Source organism: Porites lutea, chromosome 2, assembly GCF_958299795.1.
Source record: "Porites lutea chromosome 2, jaPorLute2.1, whole genome shotgun sequence".
NCBI classification, from domain to species: domain Eukaryota; kingdom Metazoa; phylum Cnidaria; class Anthozoa; order Scleractinia; family Poritidae; genus Porites; species Porites lutea.
This window is the reverse complement of record NC_133202.1, coordinates 29,511,498-29,536,271: the sequence shown is the minus strand read 5'-3', so window position 1 is coordinate 29,536,271 and position 24,774 is coordinate 29,511,498. Positions and strand designations below refer to the sequence as shown.

General features: G+C 38.5%; 3 protein-coding genes across 3 annotated transcripts in view; all 3 read left to right on the top strand.

The window, feature by feature from the left end:
- Positions 1–24,774, top strand: part of LOC140928239 (uncharacterized) — a 240,002-nt gene that overhangs the window by 53,811 nt on the left and 161,417 nt on the right. The gene's annotated exons all lie outside the window — the stretch shown is intronic.
- On the top strand, positions 4,858–9,107 carry LOC140926810 (Golgi-associated plant pathogenesis-related protein 1-like). The gene is made up of 4 exons (XM_073376504.1): positions 4,858–4,953; positions 5,486–5,503; positions 7,720–7,954; positions 8,834–9,107. The coding sequence occupies exons 1-4, from the start codon at positions 4,905–4,907 to the stop codon at positions 9,063–9,065; spliced, it is 534 nt and encodes a 177-aa protein (XP_073232605.1). The 5' UTR covers positions 4,858–4,904; the 3' UTR covers positions 9,066–9,107.
- On the top strand, positions 11,371–19,930 carry LOC140926809 (uncharacterized). The gene is made up of 6 exons (XM_073376503.1): positions 11,371–11,545; positions 14,753–15,031; positions 15,965–17,705; positions 18,403–18,640; positions 18,984–19,160; positions 19,588–19,930. The coding sequence occupies exons 1-6, from the start codon at positions 11,480–11,482 to the stop codon at positions 19,730–19,732; spliced, it is 2,646 nt and encodes an 881-aa protein (XP_073232604.1). The 5' UTR covers positions 11,371–11,479; the 3' UTR covers positions 19,733–19,930.

Sequence of the window (24,774 nt, the reverse complement as noted above, 5' to 3'; positions counted from 1 at the left end):
GCCTGCCACCCCTTTTAGCTTTTATAGGAAATTCAAAACTAAGAAAAACAGAAAAATAAACCAACCTGGTGACGTTTTCTCCCAGAACCCGGTGAAGATATAGATTCCACTGGGTCTGTTACACAGGGGTGTAAAGTGCGCACGATTTTCTCACCCGCTCAAAGTAACACCAAAACGATTCTTAGTAAACTAATTTTTTGGCGCGTGTTGTAAACTGAGAACTTGAAAAGGGAGATAAGCTAATAATGATAACGATAATGATACTGTACGAGATAGTATGGCGGCACCACAAGCTAGCCGATATAGCGTGAGTGGAAATATATATCTGGTATATTGAGCATAGCCTAAAAGGAATCTTTTTAGAACTATGTAGTTAATTCTTCAAGGTTGTAAATAAATAGAAAGCAATGCTGAAAAAAAAAATATCAAGAAACCTTGATCAAACAGTAGAAGCGATTCCTTCTGGTTGGATTTTGTCTAGGTGGGATGGAAAATAATTTATTAATATTTATTGATGTCCAAGCCTTGCCAGTGCCATTTTGTTACCCTTGTTTCTTCTCTCTAATAAGAAGTATGAAAAATTAAGCTTGAATATCTGAGTCACCGGAGTCTAAAAAGGCATATTGTGTTTTTATATGGGTCGATGAGAACCGATGAGAACTGACAAGAGTGATACATTCACTTGGCAGTCACGTGGTATAAACTGCTGTTCGGCTGATTATGCAAACCGTCTGTATGGAAGAAAAACATACACTGGAAAGCCCTTTAAAGATTTTATTGTTTTGGAAATTTGAGATATTTTGACAGGACATATCGATCGATTCAGCATGTGTAAGAAAACATATTGCAATTTGTTTACCTTGTTTATTGGTATTTAAACACCTTTTATTTCACTTGTTTATAGCGCAGACATTCTTCAATCAATCGACTCCATTCATCACATAACTGTAAAAAAAACCAAAACGGATTTGAGTCCCCGGTCAGGTTAAGCTAGAGATGCCAAGGAGTAAATTTTAGTTTTAGTCCGGCTTTGCTCATGGTTTTAAATCTTTCGTTCCTGTTTTTGGGAGTACTGTGTACTTCTGGTAAGTCCCTAGCCGACAAAGATATATGACTGTAAAAACGTTATATTTTTAACAGCCCTGATTCCACGTCAGAACTGATAATCAGGGAAACGAATTAGGTGTATAGCTAATGTACACAGCAAGAAAAAAGGCTGCCCCCTTAAAGCGAGCGTCTTCGCAAATACAGTTGTATACACGTAACGCATTTTAGTGTACTAACAATTTTCAGTATTTCAGCACGTCCATATTTATACGAATGGTAGATTGCAATCATTTAAATATTTAACACTAAGAAATCTCTTAAATAACTTTCAGTAATCTTGATAACACATAACCTTTTTCTTTCAGGAATCCGCATAGTCTTCGGTAAGATGAAAGTGTTTATAGGCGATCATTAACTGCGTTTCTAACCCTGCCCCTGGCCAGCAGCAAGCTCTCCACGGATGGTTGACACTCAAAAACTGTTTTTTTTCTAAATATCCCTTAGAAGTAACAAATATAGCCTTAAATTTTCTGTATCTTGAGGGCAGCTAAAAATTTCAAAATGACCGTTACATTTATATACGATTTTCGAAGCTTATCTAACAAATTGTTTTATTCCCTACGATTATCTGAAGTTCAGTTTTTCCCATTTCCCTCAAAATTTAAACTATATTTCGTGGAAAAAGAAAAACTATAATTTTCCGATTCAAAGATGTGATGGTGAGAGGAATCAGAAAAGTTCTGATACCTTATTGCATCTAAAATTTTCTGTGGAATAATACTGTGGGCCTTTTTATATCGAAAAGGCTCAGGTTGCCCTAGGATGACCGAACAAACATAAATTTACTAGCACCCCTTTGAATTCATTTCTGGACAATCTACAAGTACTGTATATCAGCCTAAAGACTCTTTTCAATATATTTAAGAGTAAGCCATCGTTTGGTGCCCCTGATGAATATTGTCGTGATAGGTCACGCGCGGGTTACGCGCAAAAAGTGTGCAAAAGTAAACAGGAAGAAATGAAAGGAGTCGATCGTCCAAATTCACTCGCCTGTCGAAACTGAGCTTGCTTGCATGCTAGATAACAGCTCCCAAGAGAAGTAGCCATTGCCCAAATCACACACGAAGGAATATTCCCTTATTCTAGATTCCACTCTTAGAATTTAAGGCTGATTCACGGGGGGATTCCAAAAAGTTTAATTTTATACGAGGAGGTTCCGCGCCCATGTCCGACCCCATTCGCTTTTATTTACCTGGAAAAATACAGCGTCACGTTTCGTATACCTGCAATTGACAAATGCTATCCCTTTCACATTTCTAATTTAGAACATCTCTTTCAACCACTGTAAATGCACTGCCTCACAAGTATGAGTTAATCGCAAAACCAGAACAATTTCTCGTCTTTTTCTCAGCCATGAAATGCATCTGTTAGATCTTTGAGCCTTTTTACCAACCAAAATGACAATTTTTCCCACCTTTTTCTATATCGTATTTCAACAAGTGCAATCTCTATCTTTTCAAATTCCTAAAGCCTGAAAAAGGTCTCCCTTTCGGGCGGAGCCTCCCCGTATAGGCCATTATAGGGATTATCCACCTTCCTGATGTCTAACACATACTAGACGCCAGCAGAAGCACGGTTACTTGCCCCAGAACCTCTTTGATAAAATCAGGAAAAAAATCATTCTTAATTCTAGATGTTCTGAATATCATTTGAGTGGGAGTAGGTGAGAAGGCTGACAGATGAGGATTGGCCAAATTATGCACTTATGCCCATGTGAACGTTGTGTGAAAGAGCTGCTTTATTGTGTTTCAGCTGAACACCTTCCGAATGAATAAAAGTGAGTGAAAGAGGTTTAAAGTCCTCAAGCCACTCAAGATATAACTACCTAATTAAATATGCATATTTTGTAAAATGCTATTTAAACCGGTTTGCTTCCATCAGTGATCCTGAAAAGTGAACTTCAAATGTGGCTCAATGAAAAAAACACGTAAAACGCGATTTCAAATAACACGTGACATCAAACAGTAGAAGCGATTCCTTCTTGTTCGATTTTGTCTTAGTGGGATGGAAAACAAGTTATTAATATTTATTGATTCCCAAGCCTTGCCAGTGCCATTTTGTTACCCTTGTTTCTTCTCTCTAATAAGAAGTATGAAAAATTAAGCTTAAATATCCGAGACACCGGAGTCTTTAAAGGCATACTGTGTTTTGATATGGGTCGATGAGATACGATGATAACTGACAAGAGTGATACATTCACTTGACAGTCACGTGGTATAAACTGGTGCTGTTAAGCTGAACCGACTGAGAAAAACAAACATGACAAATAGAAGTAAATCAATAAAACTTGAAATTTTCCCACAGAAGAACGTGATTTCACACACAAAATGTATTCTAATTATGCAAACCGTCTGTATTGAAGAAAAACATACATTGTGTGGAGGGGGACTTCTACAGACTTTAGGATTACGTGATAAGAGGTAACACAACCAGAGTTTGGCAGTTGACGATGGTTTTAATCTTTCCGTTGAAGTTACAAACTCCTCTTAGCTATCTCGGATCTTAAGGCATAACTGAGAAGTTACTCACAAGAGGTTCTATTTATATTGAACGATTAAGTTAAATGATTTTTTTTACAGTTTTACATGGCATTCATATGCAAGGAAAAGGTGTTAGTAAGTGTCAGAGTTTAGAAAACAAAAGGAACTGAAATTGACTTGATTCCCGCTACGCGTGGAAGAAATATGCAAAACTAGAAATATCTCTATACCCAAATCCTTTACAGGGAACCAAAACGATAGTTTGAAAGACACTAAATCTTTCCAAGATTGTGTCGAAAGAAATTCTAGTTTGAGGTCAGAAAAGTAAGTGAAATTTGGCTAAAACTGGTTTAACAGAGAACAAAGAACTCGAAAGGTGTTAGGACTCGGGGCCTTAGGTTAGATTTTAATGAGATAAGGAAATCTGATTATGATTCAAGTTTGAAAGCGAAAGTGAGAACCAACTCCAGGTTTAAGTAAACGAACTTCGTTAACAGGAAACGCTTATTTTCCCATTCCACAGCTGAATACATCTACCTATTTCTATCTTTTGAACTTGTTTCTGTGTTTCTGAATAAGCTTGAAGAGGTGTTTCTTAACCTCAGTTAAACCTTTAGTTAATGTTGTGAAAGACTGAGACTACACTTATGATGTTTTCTGCAAGTACCGTGCGTCCAACTTCTATTTTTGATTGATCCCAACACCAAAGAGGTCGGTGCAAAAATCTTTTAGCAAAGGACTTGACTGACCAGCAAAGATTTGCTACTAAAATCTAAAGTGTATCCAGCTGTTGTGACAGCTTGTAAACACCATCCTTTGTCCCTTAACAAAAGCTATTTGAGATATGGTGGAACTTTTGATTTCTGAACCGATCTAAAAACAAATTTCTTTATATAATATATATCCCTGAATAAAGTTAAAATGCCCAACACCGAAATAAATAGAATAAACTGAATAAATATTAATGATTACGAAGAGAAGCGCATACAATAAAGCAGACTGAGCAAAAATGTACCCGGCTAACAATTGGAAAGTCCTTTAAAGATTTTATTGCTTTGGAAATTTTGACATATTTTGACAGGACATATCGATCGATTCAGCATGTGTAAGAAAACATATTGCAATTTGTTTATGTTGTTAATTGGTATTTAAACACCTTTTATTTCACCTATTCACCTGTTCATAGTGCAGACATTTTTCAGCCAATCGACTCCATTCATTAAATAACTATAAAAAGACTTAAACGGACTGGAGTCTCCGGTCAGGTTAAGCTAGACAGGCCAAGGAGTATATTCTAGTTTTAGTCCGGGATTGGTCATGGTTTTAAATCTTTCGTTCCTGTTTTTGGGAGTACTGTGTACTTTTGGTAAGTCACCCATAACAAAGACATTTAACCATGAAATTGTCCTCAGTGTAAGGGACTTTTTAACGTTATTTTATATACACTGAGAGGATAACATCGCGCGCAATGACCAAGGCTAAAACAGTTAGAGAAGACTTTCAGTCAACTGCTCTTTGGTCGACTGATGATGATGATGATATACACTGAAGCCTGACTTCTCAAGGGAAAACTCGTTACAGCTTACACTTGCCGACAAAGATAAATAACTGTAAAGCCGTTATAATTTTTAACCGGCCTGATTCCACGTCAGAACTGATAATCAGGGAAACGAATTAGGTGTATAGCCAATATACAGAGCAGGAAAAAGACTGCCCCCTTAAAGAGAGCGTCTTCGCAAATTTAAACGTAACCCATTTTAGTGTACTAACAATTTTCAATACTTAAACATGTGCATATTTACACGAGTGGTTGATTGTAATCATTTAAATATTTAACACTAAGAAATCTCTTAAATACCTTTCAGTAATCATTCTAATACATAATCTTTTTCTTTCAGGAATCCACATAGTCTACGGTAAGATCATGTGATCATTAACTGTGTTTCTAACCCTGCCCCTGGCCAGCAGCAAGCTCTCCACGGACTCAAGAACTGTTTTGTCTAAATATCCCTTAGAAGTAACAAATGTACCCTTGAATTTTCTGTACCTTGAGGGCAGCTAAAAATTTCAAGAGATGACCGTTACATTTATATACGATTTTCGAAGCTTATCTAACAAATTGTTTTATTCTTTACGATTATCTGAAGTTCAATTTTTCCCATTTCCCGGTTTGCTTCCATCAATGATCCTGAAAAGTGAACTTCAAATAAGAAAAACACGTAAAACGTGATTTCAAATAACACGTGACATTGCTTCGTTAGTGACGTCACAAAACACGTTTCCCTTAACGGCGGAGGGTTCCAAACCTTAGTCTTGGGAATTTTCACCAGCAAACTGTTACATAAACAGTGTAAATCGTAAATGGCCTTGTGTGGTTGGAAATTAGCAATTTTGCTAATTAACAAGTCACGTGACCCTTTTTCCTTTATTTACAGATTCCTATATAGCGTAACACACATACAAGGCGAATTTTTCAGCACCTTTTAATAGCCTCTAAAACGTACCTAAAAGAACTTGTTGCTCTTTTATTATCCTTTCCCCACTGTAAATATTTTGACCGTCAATTCTCGTGACGCAAATTTGAACTCGTAAAATGTCTCACATTGCTAATGCCATTAAGCTTCATTAGTATTCCAATTTTCAGGATCAATAATAGAAACAAACCGTTCTAAATAGCATTTTCTCAAAATATGCATATTTAATTAGGTAGTCATGCCTTAAGGTGGCTCCACTGATTTTTTTTTTTGGAGGATACCTCCCAAGTTTGAGCATTAACTACGTCAGCATGAGTAAAGATATGGGAAGAGGTTGCACAACCGGTTTATATAAAGACGAAAATTTCTAATGATCTGGGTTTTATTGCAATCGAAGTCGCCATGGCAACGTAATAACGCAATTACGTTTTTTACTTATCTTTGTGTTTCTCTGTACCAGGAGTTTTTTTGAGAAATCGCTTAAAGGAGTATGTACCTGCCATAATTGGCTCAATTATGGCAAAGTTTCAACAAATTCTATGAGAGCGTTTTGGAAATATTTTGAAACAAAGTTTTAAGAATCATAAAAACAATGAAATAGAATGTTATCCACACAATTAGCTAATATGTTAAAAAAATGACAAGCTTTGGAAACGCGGCTTCATCTCATAGTGGTTTGATTCCTTTGAAAACTGCGTACAAAAAAGAGGGGAATTGCTCAGGGCGATCACGAGTTAGCAGAATTTTATTAACTTGCATTCAGCTGCTTTTGTCACAGTTTTTGCACGTAATTTGGTCCATGCCTATAAATTTCGCATTATTCAAAAAACCGCTTGATAAATTTTTTTATACACTTGATCTAGGGTCCCTTTTGATGCAAATTCTATTTTTTGGCTAGTTGTGCATGTGCAATTGAAACTTGAAAACAATGCCAGTGAATAATGAGGACGCTCACTTGTAAACACAAAATCTGGGAGAAAAATTGATTATATATATGAGGCCCTACTTAAAAGCCTTCTTTGTTTTCAGTGTTCTTGAAACTTGCAGAGTATATTTATTGACGACCGACCTCGGGGTTGTCAAGTGTATAAAAAAATTATCGAGCGGTGTTTTGAATAATGCAAAATTTGTAGGCATGGACCAAATTACGTGCAAAAACTGTAACAAAAGCAGCTGAATGCAGGTTAATAAAATTCTTCTAACTTGCGATCGCCCAGAGCAATTCCCCTCTTTTTTTGTACACAGTTTTCAATGGAATCAAACCACTATGAGATGAAGCTGCGTTTCCAAAGCTTATCATTTTCTTAAAATGTTAGCTAATTGTGTGGATAGCATGCTCTTCCACTGTTTTTATGATTAAAACTTTGTTTCAAAATATTTCCAAAAGGCTCTCATAGAATTTGTTGAAACTTTGCCATAATTGAGTCAATTATTACATAAGGTTTCCACCTCTACGTTAGGTCAAGCCCTCTTGTCGCCGCTGCCATGCCATTAAAACTGATCATAGCTCTGTAAGGGTTTATCATTTTACTAGCAAAAAAATGACAGTTGTCAACTGATACGTTCTGAGTACCTCTGAGCACTCGATGCATCTCGGATAATTGTCCCACTCATTCCTGATGTTGTAAATGACGGTAAAACATGTATCCTGTATTTAGCTTCCTTTGGAGGTGAAGGTTTGAAGGCTCACAACAAGTACCGCAGGATCCATAATGCACCAGCCATGAGGTTGAATGACGATATGAGTCAGCAGGCCACAGCTTATGCCGGGCGGCTTGCACGCATGGGCAAACTTCAGCACTCCAGTTCCAGTGAGAGGCCAGGTCAAGGCGAGAACCTTGCTATGTCATGTGGCTCTGGAGGCCTCTCGGCGCAAAGAGCTATTGAGATGTGGTGGGTATTTTGATGCTAATATACATTTTTCATACTACACATTCTACATGTACAGGAAAGGAAAGTATTACACCTTTAGGCGCGTTCTATAAGTCTGCACATCTTTATTGCGCATGTCATTCATGTCGCAAGGTCTCGCCACCCTATCCATCGGAAAAGAGTCGTAAAAATCAAAGTTTTGTCCCGATATTTTTATTTCATCCAGCAGACTATCATTATGGAAGTGTTCAGACTGAACTGATTTTAAAGGGGCAAAAAATTTGATTTGCCCTTGAAAGTTCTCATTAATAGTGTGCCTTAGCGGTTTAGATTAGTGTCGGCGCCCGCGCGTATTATACACTAAGCAGAAATGCAGTAAAACACCAAACCGATTGTGAAAATCAATTGACCACGTTCTCTTAGAGTGTCCGACGGACAATTTTACAGAGAGGATAGAAGTTTCTTTTTCTTAAAAGTCGACTTTTAGGCTTTGCAAACAATACAAACGAGAATTTCAGCTATGAAGGGTCCTAAAACGCGAATGCTAACCTTCAAATAATAACTCTGAACTTCTGAAATGGTTGGTTTGCGGTTAGATTTAAGGCTGATATGTTGGTTACTAGTAAGAACAAGCGTATCTCTTCACTAAGCGACTTTTTGTACGCAAGTTCTACACATGACCTCCAACATGGCCGTTTAGTCACCTGTTAGCAAGCCAAGGAGGCATCAACGACACTACAAAAGTCACGAAAAATATGAGAATCTCGACAAATCTCATGGCTGTCGCAAAAATATATTAATGGAATTTAAAAAAATTTCACTTACGCAAGGGCATCACAAAAAAAACAAAAAAGGACTTTCTTTCTTAACGTACGACTGTGCTAAACTATATTTTCACAGGTACAAAGAAGTGTGTGAGTTCAACTTTAACAATCCCGGATGGGATGGTCGCACTGGGCACTTTACCCAGGTGGTGTGGAAAAAGAGTGTGGAGCTGGGAATAGGAAAAGCAGTCTCGAGAGGGTGTACCTATGTGGTTGCCCGCTACAAGCCTGCAGGAAACGTGCTGAACAACTTCAGGCAAAATGTTGCAAAGGGAAGGTTTAATACGAGCTATTGTCGTCGTGGTTGAGGCGGTCTCTAGGAGGTAACAATGGATGGAGAAGACGTAGACGCTGAGTCAAAGAAATCCAGTCTGCTTGTAACAATGAGAGTCAAATAAACACAGTATAAGAAAAACACATTTACCTTGCATTGTCTCAGATAACCCTCTAGCCTTAAAGTGGTCCGACAGGCCAACAATCATTATGTTTGTATTGAAAATGGATAACGAGTCCTTGCCCTTGAGTCCAACAACACTCCAATCCTTTCAAACTTAACATTCGCACAGAAAAAAACAACATAAACAAACAAACATGTCTATCTTATAAGTTTCCGTAAAAATATACCCAGTTTTCATATGACTTTGGCACAGATGGTTGGTTGAGTAAGTGTCATTTTTTTAAGTTCAATGAAGACGTGTGACTAGGTCTAAAAGTGTACAAAACAAGAGGATTTCATTTGACGTAACACGGATGTAATTCTTTTGTTTTGGGTGTTAAAGAATATTGGGGTGAACAGTTTTATGTCTTGGAATAGCAAAAAGCTAAACCAGCTGAGCAGTTACAATAATTAAATTACATTTTATAAAGTTGTGACAAACGAAAGATTAGAGGAAGAATATCTTAAATTTAGGAGAAAAAAATAGTAATGAAAAATAAATAAGTCGATTTAAATTTTCAAGCCCTTTCTCTGCTTTCATGCGATGAGAGCTCGTCAAGCGAGTATTAATTAAAACTCAGTCCATTTGCGTTTTGTCATATGCAAAGGAGAAGAAACAACTGAAAAGGAATAGAAATTTGTTTGCAGCACCCGGAGGTTGCAGCGATCAGTGATTACCTGGTAAGTCTTTATAATCTACTTGAAGAGAAATCGATCTGCTTGGACGAAGGATGTGACCTTCGACGCTCGTGAACCGGAAAGATTTCAGCAACGCTACATTTTTCTTTGGTTGCGAAACGCAGAGAACTGAACATGTATGTACTGAGTTGAGCTGAGTCAAACTGGATTGCTTGTTACTGATATAATTAGCTCCAAGCGGCCCCTACAGCAAAGTACTTTGCAACTGTCGTTAAGGATCTTATTTTTGTTATTTCCCCCAATTAGACAGGTCCAAGCAGACTAGATCTATTTTTGTCCATATAACAAGCCAGTCCTTCAGTTTTCAATCTCTGTTTGTCGTAGCTCGCCCATTGCAAAACGAAGTACTATGTTAATATCCACCTTCATTATGCTTTGGTCAATCTTCTGCACGCTTAGAAGCTGTTTCAGTTGTTTTGTAACTCGTCTTCCGTCTCGGGTTTTAGTTTTATGTCAGTACCCAGGTCAAGTGCTCTTGAAAGATAAGTAAATAACAAACAGGATTTTCTGTTCCATTGTTGTGCCTGTTCGATCGTGACCCAGAATCTAAGAACACGCGGATTGCACACAGAGGGTTCGAAATCAATAGCATAACCATCTCCTTTTTCTGCTTTATCTGACGTCACGCCCCTGCTTTGGAGACTAACAACGATAAATGTCACGAAACACTGACGCAATAGTACGATTCTATATCTATTTGAAATGCTATCTCATAGCATACAGCATGTAGGGTTGCATTGTGAAACACCTATCACGAACTCTAAAACGGGAGAAGACCTTTGCAAAACGGCTTTGAATTGCGAAGTAGTTTCATAGTACTCAGGGAACACCTCTGATTTGGTTTAGGCCAGGCTCCACCCAAAATTTAGAGTTATGTAGCCGAACCTGCCCTCCTAGCCACACAGAACTTGCATCTAAACTACCCGAGTATGTCCCTTGTGAATCATATACCCTTGTTCGAGGAGTTGTAGTTCTTATTAGTTATTCCATTTCGTAAGCTTCCCTTTAAGCCCCTTACAATTCTAGGGAGATAAAATCGAGGCTGCGAGCGTAGCTTGACGTAATGTTTACGTGATTTTTTTAAAGCATCTGGATGTAATAACCTGCCGCGAGGCTTTCATTTAAGCCCTCTCTTAGGCTAGTTAACCAAGTTGTTTCTATTTCAAAACCGGCAAACCATGACAAACCGCACGAACCTCAAGATCTAATAAAACATGCTATTTAATGTTATTTTTATCTACGGGTGATCTTCCTCCCTTATTAAAGCCATTGTTGCTGAACGCTAAGCGAGGCTAGCGTACGTGAGAGAGAGGGGTCATTGATAACGGCACTGCTGTGATTACACAACTCGATCGCGTTAGCACGCGCGAAATCTCCTGATCACGTGCGCAGAAAATCAGAACAAGTGTCAACAAACTGGTTTTTGGAGGCAGTGCTTACCGCATTGAAGGACTTATTTTAATGAGCGTTCGTGAGGAGCTTGTCCGCGCGTATTCCTGCCATTCTGAGTAGTGTACTTTTTCTTCTGTGTATACCTCTAGTATTATTGAAGCCATAAAACGATTCACGATACATCACACTGGCTAAATGGCATTTTCAAAAGCTACGAGCTCTACTTTCGGGCTACTTTTATCCGTTTTCATCAGTTTTCAGGTAAGTTAAGCTACCGTCAACTTTTTCTTTAGATAAGTAATACGTCCGCAGAGAAAAATCCTTCGCAACATTTTGTTCGCGTGCATCTTTATAGACTTTGAACTTGGCACCGAATATAATTTATAGTTTGTATCTCATGTATCTTTATATTTCCGGGCCTTTTGTAATTTGCAGTAGTCATACCTTTTTTATAAAATTTCCATTCAGTTTATTGACAACTATCGTTGAAAGGATGCTTATATGCACAAATTCGCTCTCCTCCTATTCGTAAAACACAGCCTCCAAACTCTTTTACACGAGTTGAAGATGAGAATTTCATTGATTAAGTTACTGCCCTCTGGGCACCTCTATATTTTGCCGGGCCTAACCTGTTTGTTACGCTCTCTGTGAGGTCTGCGGATAATTGGTTGATATTCGATAACTTTTCCTGTTTGCGATCGAGGCCATTCTAAATCAATTTAAAAGAGTTACATTCCTTCCATAACTTAAAAACCGGATGTTTTAGTAGCCTTTGAAACTCCTCGCTGTTTCAAGCTGCATTATTTCATTTCCTAAACCTTAAGTTGTCAATAAAAGTTGCTTCGAGGCAGATAACGTGCCATAATGTTCAATACAAGCCAGAACACAGATGCTCTACCTGCCAAAAAGAACGTGATATAATGCTCATAAACATTTAAGCTGCATTGGATAGGTTTTCAACAAACTACGATGTAGTTATAACAAATATACTGACTTTTGTAAACGATTTCCGCCTGGTTTTTAAGGCGGTCCAAATTCAGCTCTGTTGAACAAGTGTCCGGAAAGAAGAAACGAAGGGAAAGAAGTAAAGGTAAAATGAATTTTAAACGCAAGCCTAAGAGGAATTTTTCGTTAATTGCATTAAAACAAATTCTTAATATAAAAACCTAAAACTGCAAATTTTCAGCCACCTGTCCTAGAACTGTGATGTGCCTTGTAAAGTACTTCATGGCCCGAAGAAGGGGTTCAAGGGGATGCGCCATTAACCCTTTAACGCCTAAGATCTGACTAGTAATTCTCCTGTCTGGCTGCTATTCGTTTCCTTGTACATTATTTACGAGAATCTGGGGTCATATCAAGATATCATCCTCTAGCTGATACATTTACTTATTCTCATCACCTGTCTGCCGGACAATGTATTAAAATTACAAAGAGATTACATGCAGATCACTTCTGGGAGTCAAAGGGTTATATTTGTTAGACTCTAGACCTTTTCGAGTGAAAACAAAGATGAATTTGTGACCCCACTCCATGAAATAAAAGCGCCAATGTATTGCAGAGTGTTTTTTCCCTGACTCAGTGATAAGGTTATAAAGGAGGTGGGTTATTTGTTCATAACTTGATCCAGAATAATCAGTTTTAATATAACAACAACAACAACAACAATACCTTTATTCGCCTTGTACTTAATTGCATACATGAAAGAAAGAAAAAAAAAATTTATTTGTACTTAATAAGGCCTGGAGCTGAAATAATCCTAAGATTTTCTAGCCAGTTCTCCAGAATTTAAAGTTTTAGAGAATTGAGATAGAATTTATTTCCAAAGAAGCAGTTTTGAAATACGTTGTTCAGATTGTCTAACTTTCGTTCTAAGGGTTCTATCGCTTCTTTTAAAAGATTCCTAATCTCTTCTCGTGTAATACCCATTTTTGCGCCGTTTTGGACGGAAGGTCGTTCAAACCCGACCGACCCCCATCACAGCAAATGCAAATCTCAGAGAAAATAAAGCCCCATTACTAAGAGAAAGGTGATTTTGATATCCTGTTACTAAGACAGAAGAGCGAAAAGGACACCTTGTTTAATACGACATGAGTACAACCCCAGCTGAAGGTGATTTTAAAGGCCTGGGGAGAGGTAGTCTGCTACACTGCCGTTTCCCCCCTAGAGGAGCGTTGCGTGACGACACTTAAAACGGCTGTGCAATAGACTAGGGGAGAGAGGGCTGCCCTATTAGATTGGCGGGGTGCTCAAGAGAAAATTCTTAACACATTACTAAAAGTTACCACAAAGCCGCTTGATAGGGGTAGCTCATTTCGTTGAACTCCTAAGCGCGCACTGAACAGTTAAAGGAGCAACAAATAGTTTCCACCTTGTTTGGCTCGAGCTCTTTAATGACCACGAAAGCCTCAATGATGGTCGTCCATTAAAGAACCATAAACAAGAACCAATCTAAAATGAGGTAACGTTTTTTTGTAATTTGCAAGCTGTCAGTCCTCTTCGTGGATTGTTCCGTGACCCTGAAACCGTGAGGTCTTCTAAAGACTTAAAGCATTATTGCACACGAGTAATAAACGGTATTTATGCTTGCAAAAGTGCAATTTTTTCGAGCTAGTGTTCATTTCATGTCGGAAGTTAAAAAAGCAAGATTAAGATTCGACTTATTAGGTTGTCCTAAGCAGCGAAAATATCTTTTTATCTTTTGGGGAAATATCAACTTAAATCTTTTTGTGAGTTTAACCTGGCCTCTGAATTAGAAAAATATCCGGTCTTACCAGGACAATATATGAGTCCAGTTCATGTTGACTTAAGAAAGACTTTAACCTATTCCTGTTTGAAAGATAAACAGGATACAAACAGTTAAAAAGATTAAAAGATGTTTTTTTCCCAAATCCAAGACAAATACCTTTTTTTTGTTAAAAGTACATTTAATGTCACAAATTGAAAGAAAATGCCAAAAAAAGTCTTGTCCTCCCCCAAGTTTATCTCCGGAGGGCGGCTTCTTGAATCGCTCGAGAAGTCGGTCTTTCAGCTGACAATAATGCTTCCGGACAGCAGTCACGCACCAAAAGGCAGTGTCAAATAAATGGTGTTATCCGCTTTGTAGTTTCATACTACCTTTCTTTTTATTGTATCACGTTTTCTCAAGTAGCTTGGAGTAATTTTTCAATTTAAAAATCAAGAAAATTAATTGACGAAAAAGTAACGGACAGTACTTGCATATGCTTTAGTTGTTGCACATGAAGGGAGCCAATTTCTTGCATGTTCCTCTTGAAATTTTTGTTCGCAGCACAAAAAGAAAAACTTAGACTTCATTTAGACAACCATAGATCTATCTGCAACAATCTGCTTCTTAAGGAAATGATTTTGAGATACTTAGTGATTGTCTTTTCATAGTTAAAGTTTACTGTTCATTTGCTCGTTTGTAACGCTGTAATAATTAAGTGTAGCTCTTTTTTAATGTCCATAAAGGTACTCATATCAGGAGGTCCAGGAGGTAAACTATCCGTTCTTTTGAAGAGCTTCTCAAATCCCTCCAACGTAGACCTAAACGGGCAATGTTGTGACGCAACATGCAGGAGCTGTGATTACTATTTAAACATTTGTCTGAAGCAAACTTCTGGAGGATCTTGTGTTGCTTATGCAACTACAAAAACCTACGATAACACGAAGTATATTGTCTTCAAAGTAAACGAGGCGTTTTCAAGTGGTGGAAGGAATCCTGTAGTATGGGCGTTTTCCTCATGGAAGGTAATTTGACGTATTACCCTAAACTCTCTAATAAACCCATAGGGAACTAATTTTTACCAGTCATTATTAAGAGGGGGCTAACTGCAGAGGGGGGGGGGGGGGGGGGGGCATAATTTAAAACTGAAAAGGCAACCGGCCTTGGTAATTTATTTTATTTCATAAATATTCAAATGGCGGCATCACTGAAACACTTGGTGAAGGACAATATCATCATTGTACAGGGCACCGTATTTGTTACACCAGACCCTTGACAATCATTACTAAATACAACTTTTTGTTAAAGAATTGTGTCCTTTTCCAGAGACTGCTTTGCGCAATTAAAACTGGGCCGCAGTTAGTGGGGAGTTGCTTATTAAAGTGCCCGGGTTTAATAAGCTTTAGTGTGGGCTTGAAAAGGAGGAAAGCAAACTAGAAAGACCACGGTCATCTTTGACTTTCATGTTTAATTTGATTGATCAAATCGTTTTTAGTGTCAGTTCATACGTTGTGTTTCTACCATGTCTGACTCAATTTTTAAATAAAGGTCGACAAAAACACGGCAAAAGCACGACTTTTGAATCAAAGTTTTGAACTTGGTTCGGCAGAGCAATTCGACAAGTCTGCCTCGCTACATGACTCTGGTACTCGGCTTATTCCGTGTCGAACTAAATTCATAAATTTCGGAAATAAGTTTTTAAAAATGTATATTTTTGTTTCATTTACTGCTGACTTGATATTTCGTTCATATATTTAAGTTCGACAGAAGCACGACGTGACGTCTCAATTGAAGTCGCGCTTCTGTTATACGTCTGTTGAACCCTTTACAACTGAGTTCAGCACGGTGGAAGCACGACGTATGAATGGGCTTTGAATTCGATTCTTAAGATCTCATGACTTTCTTGCCTTAACAAGTGCTTAATCATTTCACACTCAGAGAAATGATCTATTTTTCAGGGCTCATTTGTAGTGAGAGTCGAGGCTATGGACGATGACCATTTTTCAGATGATCTCGTGGATAGGTATGAACGCAGGATAGCTGTTATTCCCTCATCCTGGGCGTCACCAGTAAAGTGGCAACAAGTAATTCTAGGAGGCAACCCCTCCACGACAGTGCTGCAATACTCTGTGCAATGTAATCAAGACTATTATGGGCCCAGCTGTACCACACACTGTGTAGAACGTAACGACGATACTGCGGGTCACTATACTTGCAATAAAACTACTGGTCACATTATTTGTCGAGTTGGTTGGCATGGGTCGAGCTGTAAGGTATACTGCACACCCCATGATGATTCTATACACGGGCACTACACGTGTGAGCCTGGTACAGGAAGAAAGGCCTGTCTGCATGGCTGGTATGGCTCTAGTTGTAAAGTGCATTGTTTGCCTAGAAATGACTCTGTGGCGGGTTACACTTGCAATTCGCAAGGACAAAAGATTTGTTTGCAAAATTGGTTCGGAAAAAATCACTGCAATTTGTATTGTAAGCCAACCAATGATTCATCCTCAGGTTATACGTGTGACTCAACTGGGAAAAGGTTGTGTTTGAAAGGTTGGTTTGGTCCATCATGCGATTGTAATCCCAAAAATGATTCGTCTATGGGTTATACGTGTAACACTACCACTGGAAAAAGAGAATGCCTGGTGGGATGGTTTAGAAGGAACTGTGACGTTTTCTGTTTGCCAAGAAACGATTCAATGGGCCATTTTACTTGTCATATTGACACAGGAGCAAAAGAGTGTTTACCAGACTGGTTTGGTGAAAACTGTAATGTGCATTGTAAATCTCGAAATGATTCATTTGGCCAACACGAGTGCACAGTTAATGGAAGCGTTATATGTTCTCGCAATTGGTACGGTCGGAACTGTACCGTGTATTGCGTTGCGAAGAATGATATTGAAGGTCATTATAGTTGTCATCCACAAACAGGACAAAGGATTTGTCACCAAAACTGGTATGGAGAAAATTGCAGCGCAAACTGTGTTCCTCAAGATAACGACTGGCTTGGTCATTACAACTGCAATAAGACCGACGGCAGTAAACAGTGTCATAGCAACTGGCATGGACCGCGTTGCACTCTCTTCTGCGCGCCTCACAATAATTCTGGCGGACATTACTTGTGCGAAAAGACTAATGGTAGCAAAGTTTGTTTGGAGAACTGGTTTGGAACTGAGTGCAAGAGGTATTGCAAAGCAATGAATAACTCACAAGGACACTACTATTGCAGTGCTGAAGATGGGACCAGGATATGTCACAAACACTGGTATGGGCCAAACTGTACGGTGTATTGCGCACCAAGAAATGACTCCAAGGGACATTATCTGTGTGATCATAGCGATGGCAGTAAGATGTGCCACACCAACTGGTACGGTCCGCACTGTTCTACCCACTGTGCTCCAAGGAATGACTCCAAGGGGCATTATGATTGCGGGCCAATAGACGGATCTAAGATTTGTCACCAAGACTGGTATGGTGCTAACTGCTCCGTAAGGTGTGTCTCTAAAGATGATGCCACTGGCCACTACACCTGTGATGTCTCTGATGGAAGCAAGTTGTGCTACAAATATTGGTTTGGCCCTAACTGCACGATATTCTGCAGACCACAAGACAGCTATCAAGGACACTACACCTGCCATACGGAAACAGGTCACAAGGTGTGCATTGAAGGGTGGGAAGGAGAGGAGTGTCTTCACAGTAAGTTTATGACAAATCATTTGCATTATGACGTCATATTACTTTAGTTAGCTGTACGCATAAGTAAGACTCGCAGGAAATCCCTTCCGCAAGCATAACAAGCAAAACGAAAGACAACTGGCCCAGCCTTTCCTGATTCCCCTTAATCAATTTATAGTGTTCATGGCTGCAATTTCATTTGTGACGTGGGAATCAAACTGACTGTGGTAAAGAAAACGCACTTCATTTGAGTGTCAATGTATCTTGCACAAAAGCACTGATTGACGACTCTGTTTTGCTTCTCCTCATATCGACTGAACTAGGTCTTGCGCTCTATCGACTGAAGGAGTCCAGTGTCAGGACGGATTACTGAAAATAATGACTTATGTATGGAATGGCAGGAAAGGAGGTGCTTTTTAGCCAGCCTTATTAAAAAGGGCCATATTAATTGCTTTAAAAATATTTACCAATCGTAATAAGGATGGTAAAAAAATACACTTTTAACCAAGAATCGACAAAACAAAACGAAAACCCCCATAAAAGCCGTTTAGCCGAAACCGATTGTGGCCATTGCACACATTTTACGCCTCCTCCTGATGAATGGTTACGAAAGTTACAAATTTGCAAGACTAGATATGAGTTGTTTATAGTCTCTCTTTTCAACCAATATGAATTCCTCCAGATTGATTTTGAAATGTTCATTTTGTTATTCTTTCAGGAGTTACTACTGGTCCACCTGAAACAGCGTCTCCTCCCACTACAGCTCCCAGGTTAGAAAGCACAGAGATCCGCTTTACATCCAAGCTACCCTCTGATAGCGGAATACTTCCCATAGAGAAACAAAGCAAAAGTAAAGCTCGGAGAACGTGGATGACAAAAACACGAATCGGTTTGATCAGTGGCGGCTTTGCTCTTCTTTTATGCCTCATCACTATAGCTGTGATTGTTCTTTTGAGGTAAGCATACACTGTTAAAATATCAAAAAACTTTCGCTTTTAATAAAAGCTGTGTAAAGTAATTTGCGAACGTCTATTGAAATAAAATGTGCTCTCTATGATTGGCGTAAAAGGCGCGCCTGTAAAACGGACACAACAACATAGGAGTAAACTGTTGAGTGTGAAGACGCGGGGAGTCATCAAATGTTGTCGGTATTATTTTATCTTTCGTAGGACGCCTGCTGTGATTGGCCATTTCAGGGGACCGTTCGGTTTCACTGTGCGGCACGCTTTATTCAAGGTTTTGGTCATAATGAAGTATTGAGTCGATTATGGTTCTCACGTTAGTCATGATATCCTTTAGCTGTAGATCACGACACCGTAAGCAGCCATTTCAGTATAAACGGCAACACAATGAGAAAGGAAATGACTTGGGAAGTTCACTGGACAGACGCCCTAGTGGTAGAGTGAATCCGTCCACCGACGTACTTTCTCAGTATGAGATGAACGACATGTTCTTTAAAGTCCAAGAGGTTTCTTGGTAAGTTGACAACAACCTTAGGTAAAGTTGTAGCCTGAGAAAACAGCCGACATTTGGCGACACTACCACTGGTTTCTCCGCCAGATGACGTCTGAGAAACAAGGGCAGAAATTCCACACTGATGACGCGTCATTACCCAGATCTGGGTAGTGCTTCTGATTGGACGTGCCGCGTGGGAAATTTGATTCAACCAATCAGACGCAGTATGGAATTTCTGCCCTCGTTTCTCACTGAGAACAGACGTCATTTGGCGGGGAAACCAGTTTTAGCGTCGCCAAATGTCGGCTGTTTTGTGAGGCTAATAAAGTTCCGAAAGTCATGATTTCGAGAGTAAAGATACATCTTCCGTTTGCTTTTTTGGTACTTTGTAATTGGCTTGGGAAACATGAAAGAAAATATTATGCTTTATCTTTTTCGTTTTATTTAGGGGCGAGGACGGCTCAAGGCAAGTAGAGGACCACCTAGTCATGTACAACAACCCCCTGTTTACCAAAAGAGATAAAATCAAGAGCTCTGTGAGCACAAGGCAACTGGCTCTGGACAGTGAATGGAATGTGGTGTTTGATTTATAAACGGGTGCATATTTAGTCTCGAGAGGGCTGATCGCCTTTAATAGTTTGTAGCTCACTGTAAAATTGAGTTTAATTAGGATTAAATTATGTTGTAAAAATATATTTTATTTAATTATGGAAACAATATTACCTTCAATACTTTATATTACTGAAATTGAAATATTATTGACATAATGACGACAAAGAGAAATTAGATTAAAACGCTATTGGTATTGTTAAAAAAACTCTGTACATATTTTTAACATATGAAAGCTTGTTAATTTACATCAATTTTCCAAGCCTATAAAATGAAACAAAAAAGAGAAAAAATTAGAAGGAGTTGTACGACAAAGTCTGTATTGGATTGAATATTACCCTAGCCTTTATCTGTTTGACAATGGGGTCAAATGGTTGTGGTCCATGTCGAACACTTTTTTTAAAGCTGATTGTTCAGTAAACAAGCACTTTCAAGCTATGAGGCAAAGGCAGCTTTTTTCTCCTCGGCTCTCCTGAGTTTATAAGATAATTGATGAAAATTAATTCCATTATAAAAATTTCGCGATTAAAAGATTACAAATACAAAAAAAAAATTCAATTTTACAGAGAATTACATGGATAGTTCATTATTTATCTGAACAATTAATAATGTCAGCTGTTCTAGTACCTTGGTGTCTTCTTTCTCGCTGAAATGCTCACTATTGGTTTCCTTTATGGTTTCCTTTTTTTTCACAATGCGGTTTCCTATTTCATCTGAGACAAAATTCATTGGCCCTATGAATGATTAACTTCAACTATGTTCATTTCTTTTCTTAAAATTAAATTAAAGCCAATTTGATAGAATAAATATTACAGTCAAATTTATTTCTATGTCTAGTTCATGGTAACTGGTAACAATGCATACAATAAAGTTACAGAATTTCATTGAAGTAGACTGACTGATAAGATACAACAAAGGGAAGCGGTGCGCGGAAAGCAGTGCACGGAAGCTTCAAAATGGAATCGCACCTACATTCTTCGATAACCAGGATTATGTTCATGGTAAAAAACTAGAACCACCGTTTACAGCACTTTAAAGCAAAGCTCTGCTAAATGAGGGCAAGCAAATCACGTTTTCTTCGGTGCTACCGTTGAAGTGAGCGAGAGCAAGAGCGATCCCGACAGTGCGCTTAATTTGTTGTGACAAACATTCCATTTTTAAAACAAAACATCAATTTAAACCTTTGGTGACGGCCAGCTGCAGCTACACAGGGCACAAGGAGAAGTTAATAATAAAAACGAATTTTTAACCAAATGCTTCTTCTTGAATCTGTTTTCTGCCAAAAAAAGACATTACTGTTTACAATCATGGTTCTTGTTATTCAAATTTGTAACGAGTGAGACAAAGGAATTCTCTTTTTCAAAAACCAAAGCGCTTCTGCCTGAGCATCGCTTTTACATGTAGCTTTAAATGGCTAAAAAATAATATTGCCGTCACTAAAGACTTATTTTATCCCGCTGCAGTTAATTTAATAAGCTTTATTTTTGTTCGAGAGAATTTATACCTAATGCCCTTAAACTGAAATATAAATTTTAATTAGAGGCAAAAATTTAGTCAACAAAATAAAAGTGCAATTACTTTAATACAGACAAATAAACTTATATTTCAACTTTCAAGTGATCGATGAAGATTTTGCATAGGGAAGAACATTTTATTATGTCAATAATTCAATTTCCCAAATGGAAATGAAACTGAATCAAGCAGTAGAGTGAATAATGAAACACTTTTGCAGTAGAAAATATTAATAAAGACAAGGTTATTATTAAATTCACTTTCCACTTATTAATAGAGTGTTTTCACATGACGTCACGGTCGCCATATTGGTGTTCCAAAACAATGAAACGGCGGCCACGTTGGTGTCCCAAACAGGTCCTGTGGGATTTGAACTCTTTTCGTATGCAAACGCTTTCTTTTGTTCCAATAAATTTGCATAGATGCTGGCCACGTGAGTGAAAACACTCTATTTGAATCAGATTTTTTAAAGTTAAAAATGGTGCTTACAAAGATTATGTAACTGTTATATTTCAAAAGTTTCTGAAAGTAAAACAAATCAATAAATAACAAAAAATCCGACGAGAAAAACGCAGAAACATTTTTACGGTGGACATTAAATAAAGTAGAGCAATAAAACTGAGCATAATACGTTGCTAGTTGTATCTACAGTCCCTACAGCTATCTACTTAGCTCGAGTTGTAGCTATAGAAACTTGTTAACTCAGTGTAAATTCCACAGATCGGATTTGCTTATGTTTTGTGCTTGTATGCGTTTCCAAGGCTCTTGGGTAGAAAATACAGTGATGTTTCGACATTTTTTCTTACCTCCTGTATTCCAAGGTCGTCAACGTTCTTGAAGATCTGTTCTTATTGTGAGCAGTTCTGGATCACCCTTCTCGGTTCTCACCGTTTTCCGAAAGCTCTTTGAGCTATGGAACATGATGGCCAATAGAACTACGGACGTTCGTCTACGCCTAAACTGCGACCCGCTATAAGGATCAACGGAGCCGACATAGCTCTCGTTGTACTGGGCTCGATATAAGCTCGATCAAAAAACCGGGTCAAATCATTGAATATTGATATTGTCAAACGGATAATTTTATCTACTTCTTGTAAAATCTGCACCTTATCTTCCAGTGAACCACGCACATCTTTTTCTTCGGTGAATCGTTCTATGTGCCCATTGTTCCTTGGTGTACTTTAAATATTAGAACATCTAATTCCTTAGATTCTTTTAAAAGGAAGCTCAAGACCCATCTCTTTACAGGACGCATTTTTATAACATTTCTTTATAGCTTTTCTTAGCATTTTTATATCATTTTTTTTAAATAGCATTTTTAGCATTATAGCATTTCGCATTTTTAAATATATTGATTGTAACCTTCGGCCATGATAGGTTTCTATTTCTGTAAACGCATTGAGAGAAAAGGAATAATATGTTTCAAAAAATGTAATAATTATTATTTTTAAATCTTCAAAATCTCAAGTACAGCTTTTCTAATATGGCGGTCTCTCTAGCAGTAAATGACTGGATTAATTAAAGAATTTGAAGGCCTTAGGGTCTGTTCACACTATACCGGAAAGATTTTGCGTCCCCACGAATAGGGCTCCTGTTTACACACAAGAACGGTTGTGGTGGCGCGATTTCTGTAACGGAGCGGGGCTGCGGCGTGCCGATCTCTTGAGTGGAGAGTCACATATCGGATAGGTGTTGATCGCTAAAAGATATCCGGTTTAGTGTGTACACGCCATGACGACATTTTTAAAAGAACGGGGAGTGCTCTTCCTAATAAAGACAAATAAACATCAGGAACGAAGCTGTTGTAACCAAAGCAGTAGAGTAGTATAGGGCGCACCGGTTACTTCGTTTTTTTTTTAGGGGGAATCTCATTAATTTGAGAAAGAATACATTAACATCGATGACGTCATGGACTTTTGTCTTTATCTCAATTCTGCTTTAATGCATCCCTCCTGAAATAAATGAGATTCCCCCTTAAAAAAGAGGAGTAACCAATGCGCTAAATACTAATTTCTTGGGGATACTTTCTTTGTGTCGGCAGTTCTGAATCATGTTTCTCGCTCACACCGTCTTTCGAACGCGCTTAATGGCGCCATTTACCATGATGGCCGATGGTAGTCATGCGTTAGTCTACGCACGAACTGCTTCCTACAAGGATCAAAGGAGCCGACATAGTTCTCATAACCGACGTTGTACTGGCCTCATCAAAAATCGGCTCAGATCATTGGATGTTCAGTCTTGTCAAACGGATATTTTTATCTTTAAGTTGTTTAATCTGCAACCTATCTTTCCGTAAACCACGCACAACTTGTCGTTCGGTGAATCGTATTATGCCCCCTGCATTCTCCAGCAATTTTGAATCATGTTTCTCGCTTCTCACCATGTTTCGAACGCTGTGAAGGGCCCACACCCAAACTGCCATCTACAAGGATCAACGGTGCCGACCTTGTTCTCCTAACCGATGTTCTATTGGGTTCGATTTGAGCTCGATATGAGGTCAAATCATACGAGGACGTTGATCTTATCAAACTGATGTTTTTATCTACTTCTTGAATAATCGCCTCCCTTTCATTCGGTGAACCACGCACATCTTTTCGTTCGACGAATCGTACTATACCCCCTTCATTCTTTGTTTCAGGTTTTTTAATCCTCAAAATCTCAAAAACAGCTTTCCTAAAATGGCGGTCTCTGTAGCAGTAAATGAGTGGATTAACCAAAGAATTTGAAAGCATTAGCGTTTCCCCAACGCACCATGACGACATTTTACGAAGTGCGGGAAAAAATCTTCCCAATAAAGACAGAATAGCAGCAGGAATGAAGGAAAGAATCAGGGCTACTGTAACCAGAGCAGTAGTCTTCGCCACTCTGTATTCCAGTTTCATTGACACTTCTACGCTGACCTGAGAAATTTGATTGAATTTTCGTTTGCGAATTTCAAGGTACACCTTGAAGTAAAAATATACTATGAGTGCTAGCATACAACATGTGGAAACAGCTGGAATTGGAAAGCTAGTCTGTCCGGTGAACGCTACAGAAATGAGGATTGGGCTCAAAATAAAAACTGTTCCTAAAATCCAAGCTGTTTTTGCCAGCATTTTTAAGCGGTCTTTAGTCACAATAACTCTGTAGTCCCTCCATCTTCGAATGGCCACGTACCTCTCCCATGCAATTAATGTCAGATGGACAACTGAACAAAATATCAAGGTCACTGTAAAACAGGCAGTTGCCACGTATAGGGTACAAATATGCTGACGAGAAATAATTTGATAGGAAAGTAATAGTCCATCTATAGCAGATAACGGTGCACATATACCACCTACTAGAAGGTCCGTAATGGCCATACTTGACAACAGGATGTTGGAGAGTCTCTGCAGTTCTCCCTTTTTATTGATTGCGATGATTATTAACGCATTCAAAAGAACTGCAGCCAGTGAGATTATAGATGCGAAAGCGGCAAATATCCAAGGAGAAATGGTGTCGTTTACGTCCCATTCTAATTGTGGAACATGTGGAC

Bases quoted from the DNA above. Each gene is read 5' to 3' on its own strand.
- LOC140926809 (XM_073376503.1), top strand. From the start codon at position 11,480: ATGGCATTTTCAAAAGCTACGAGCTCTACTTTCGGGCTACTTTTATCC. The intron at 15,032-15,964 runs GTAATTTGACGT...TCTATTTTTCAG, and splicing joins GGGCGTTTTCCTCATGGAAG to GGCTCATTTGTAGTGAGAGT. The intron at 18,641-18,983 runs GTAAGCATACAC...GATATCCTTTAG, and splicing joins GCTGTGATTGTTCTTTTGAG to CTGTAGATCACGACACCGTA.
- LOC140926810 (XM_073376504.1), top strand. From the start codon at position 4,905: ATGGTTTTAAATCTTTCGTTCCTGTTTTTGGGAGTACTGTGTACTTTT. The intron at 7,955-8,833 runs GTGGGTATTTTG...ATATTTTCACAG, and splicing joins CAAAGAGCTATTGAGATGTG to GTACAAAGAAGTGTGTGAGT.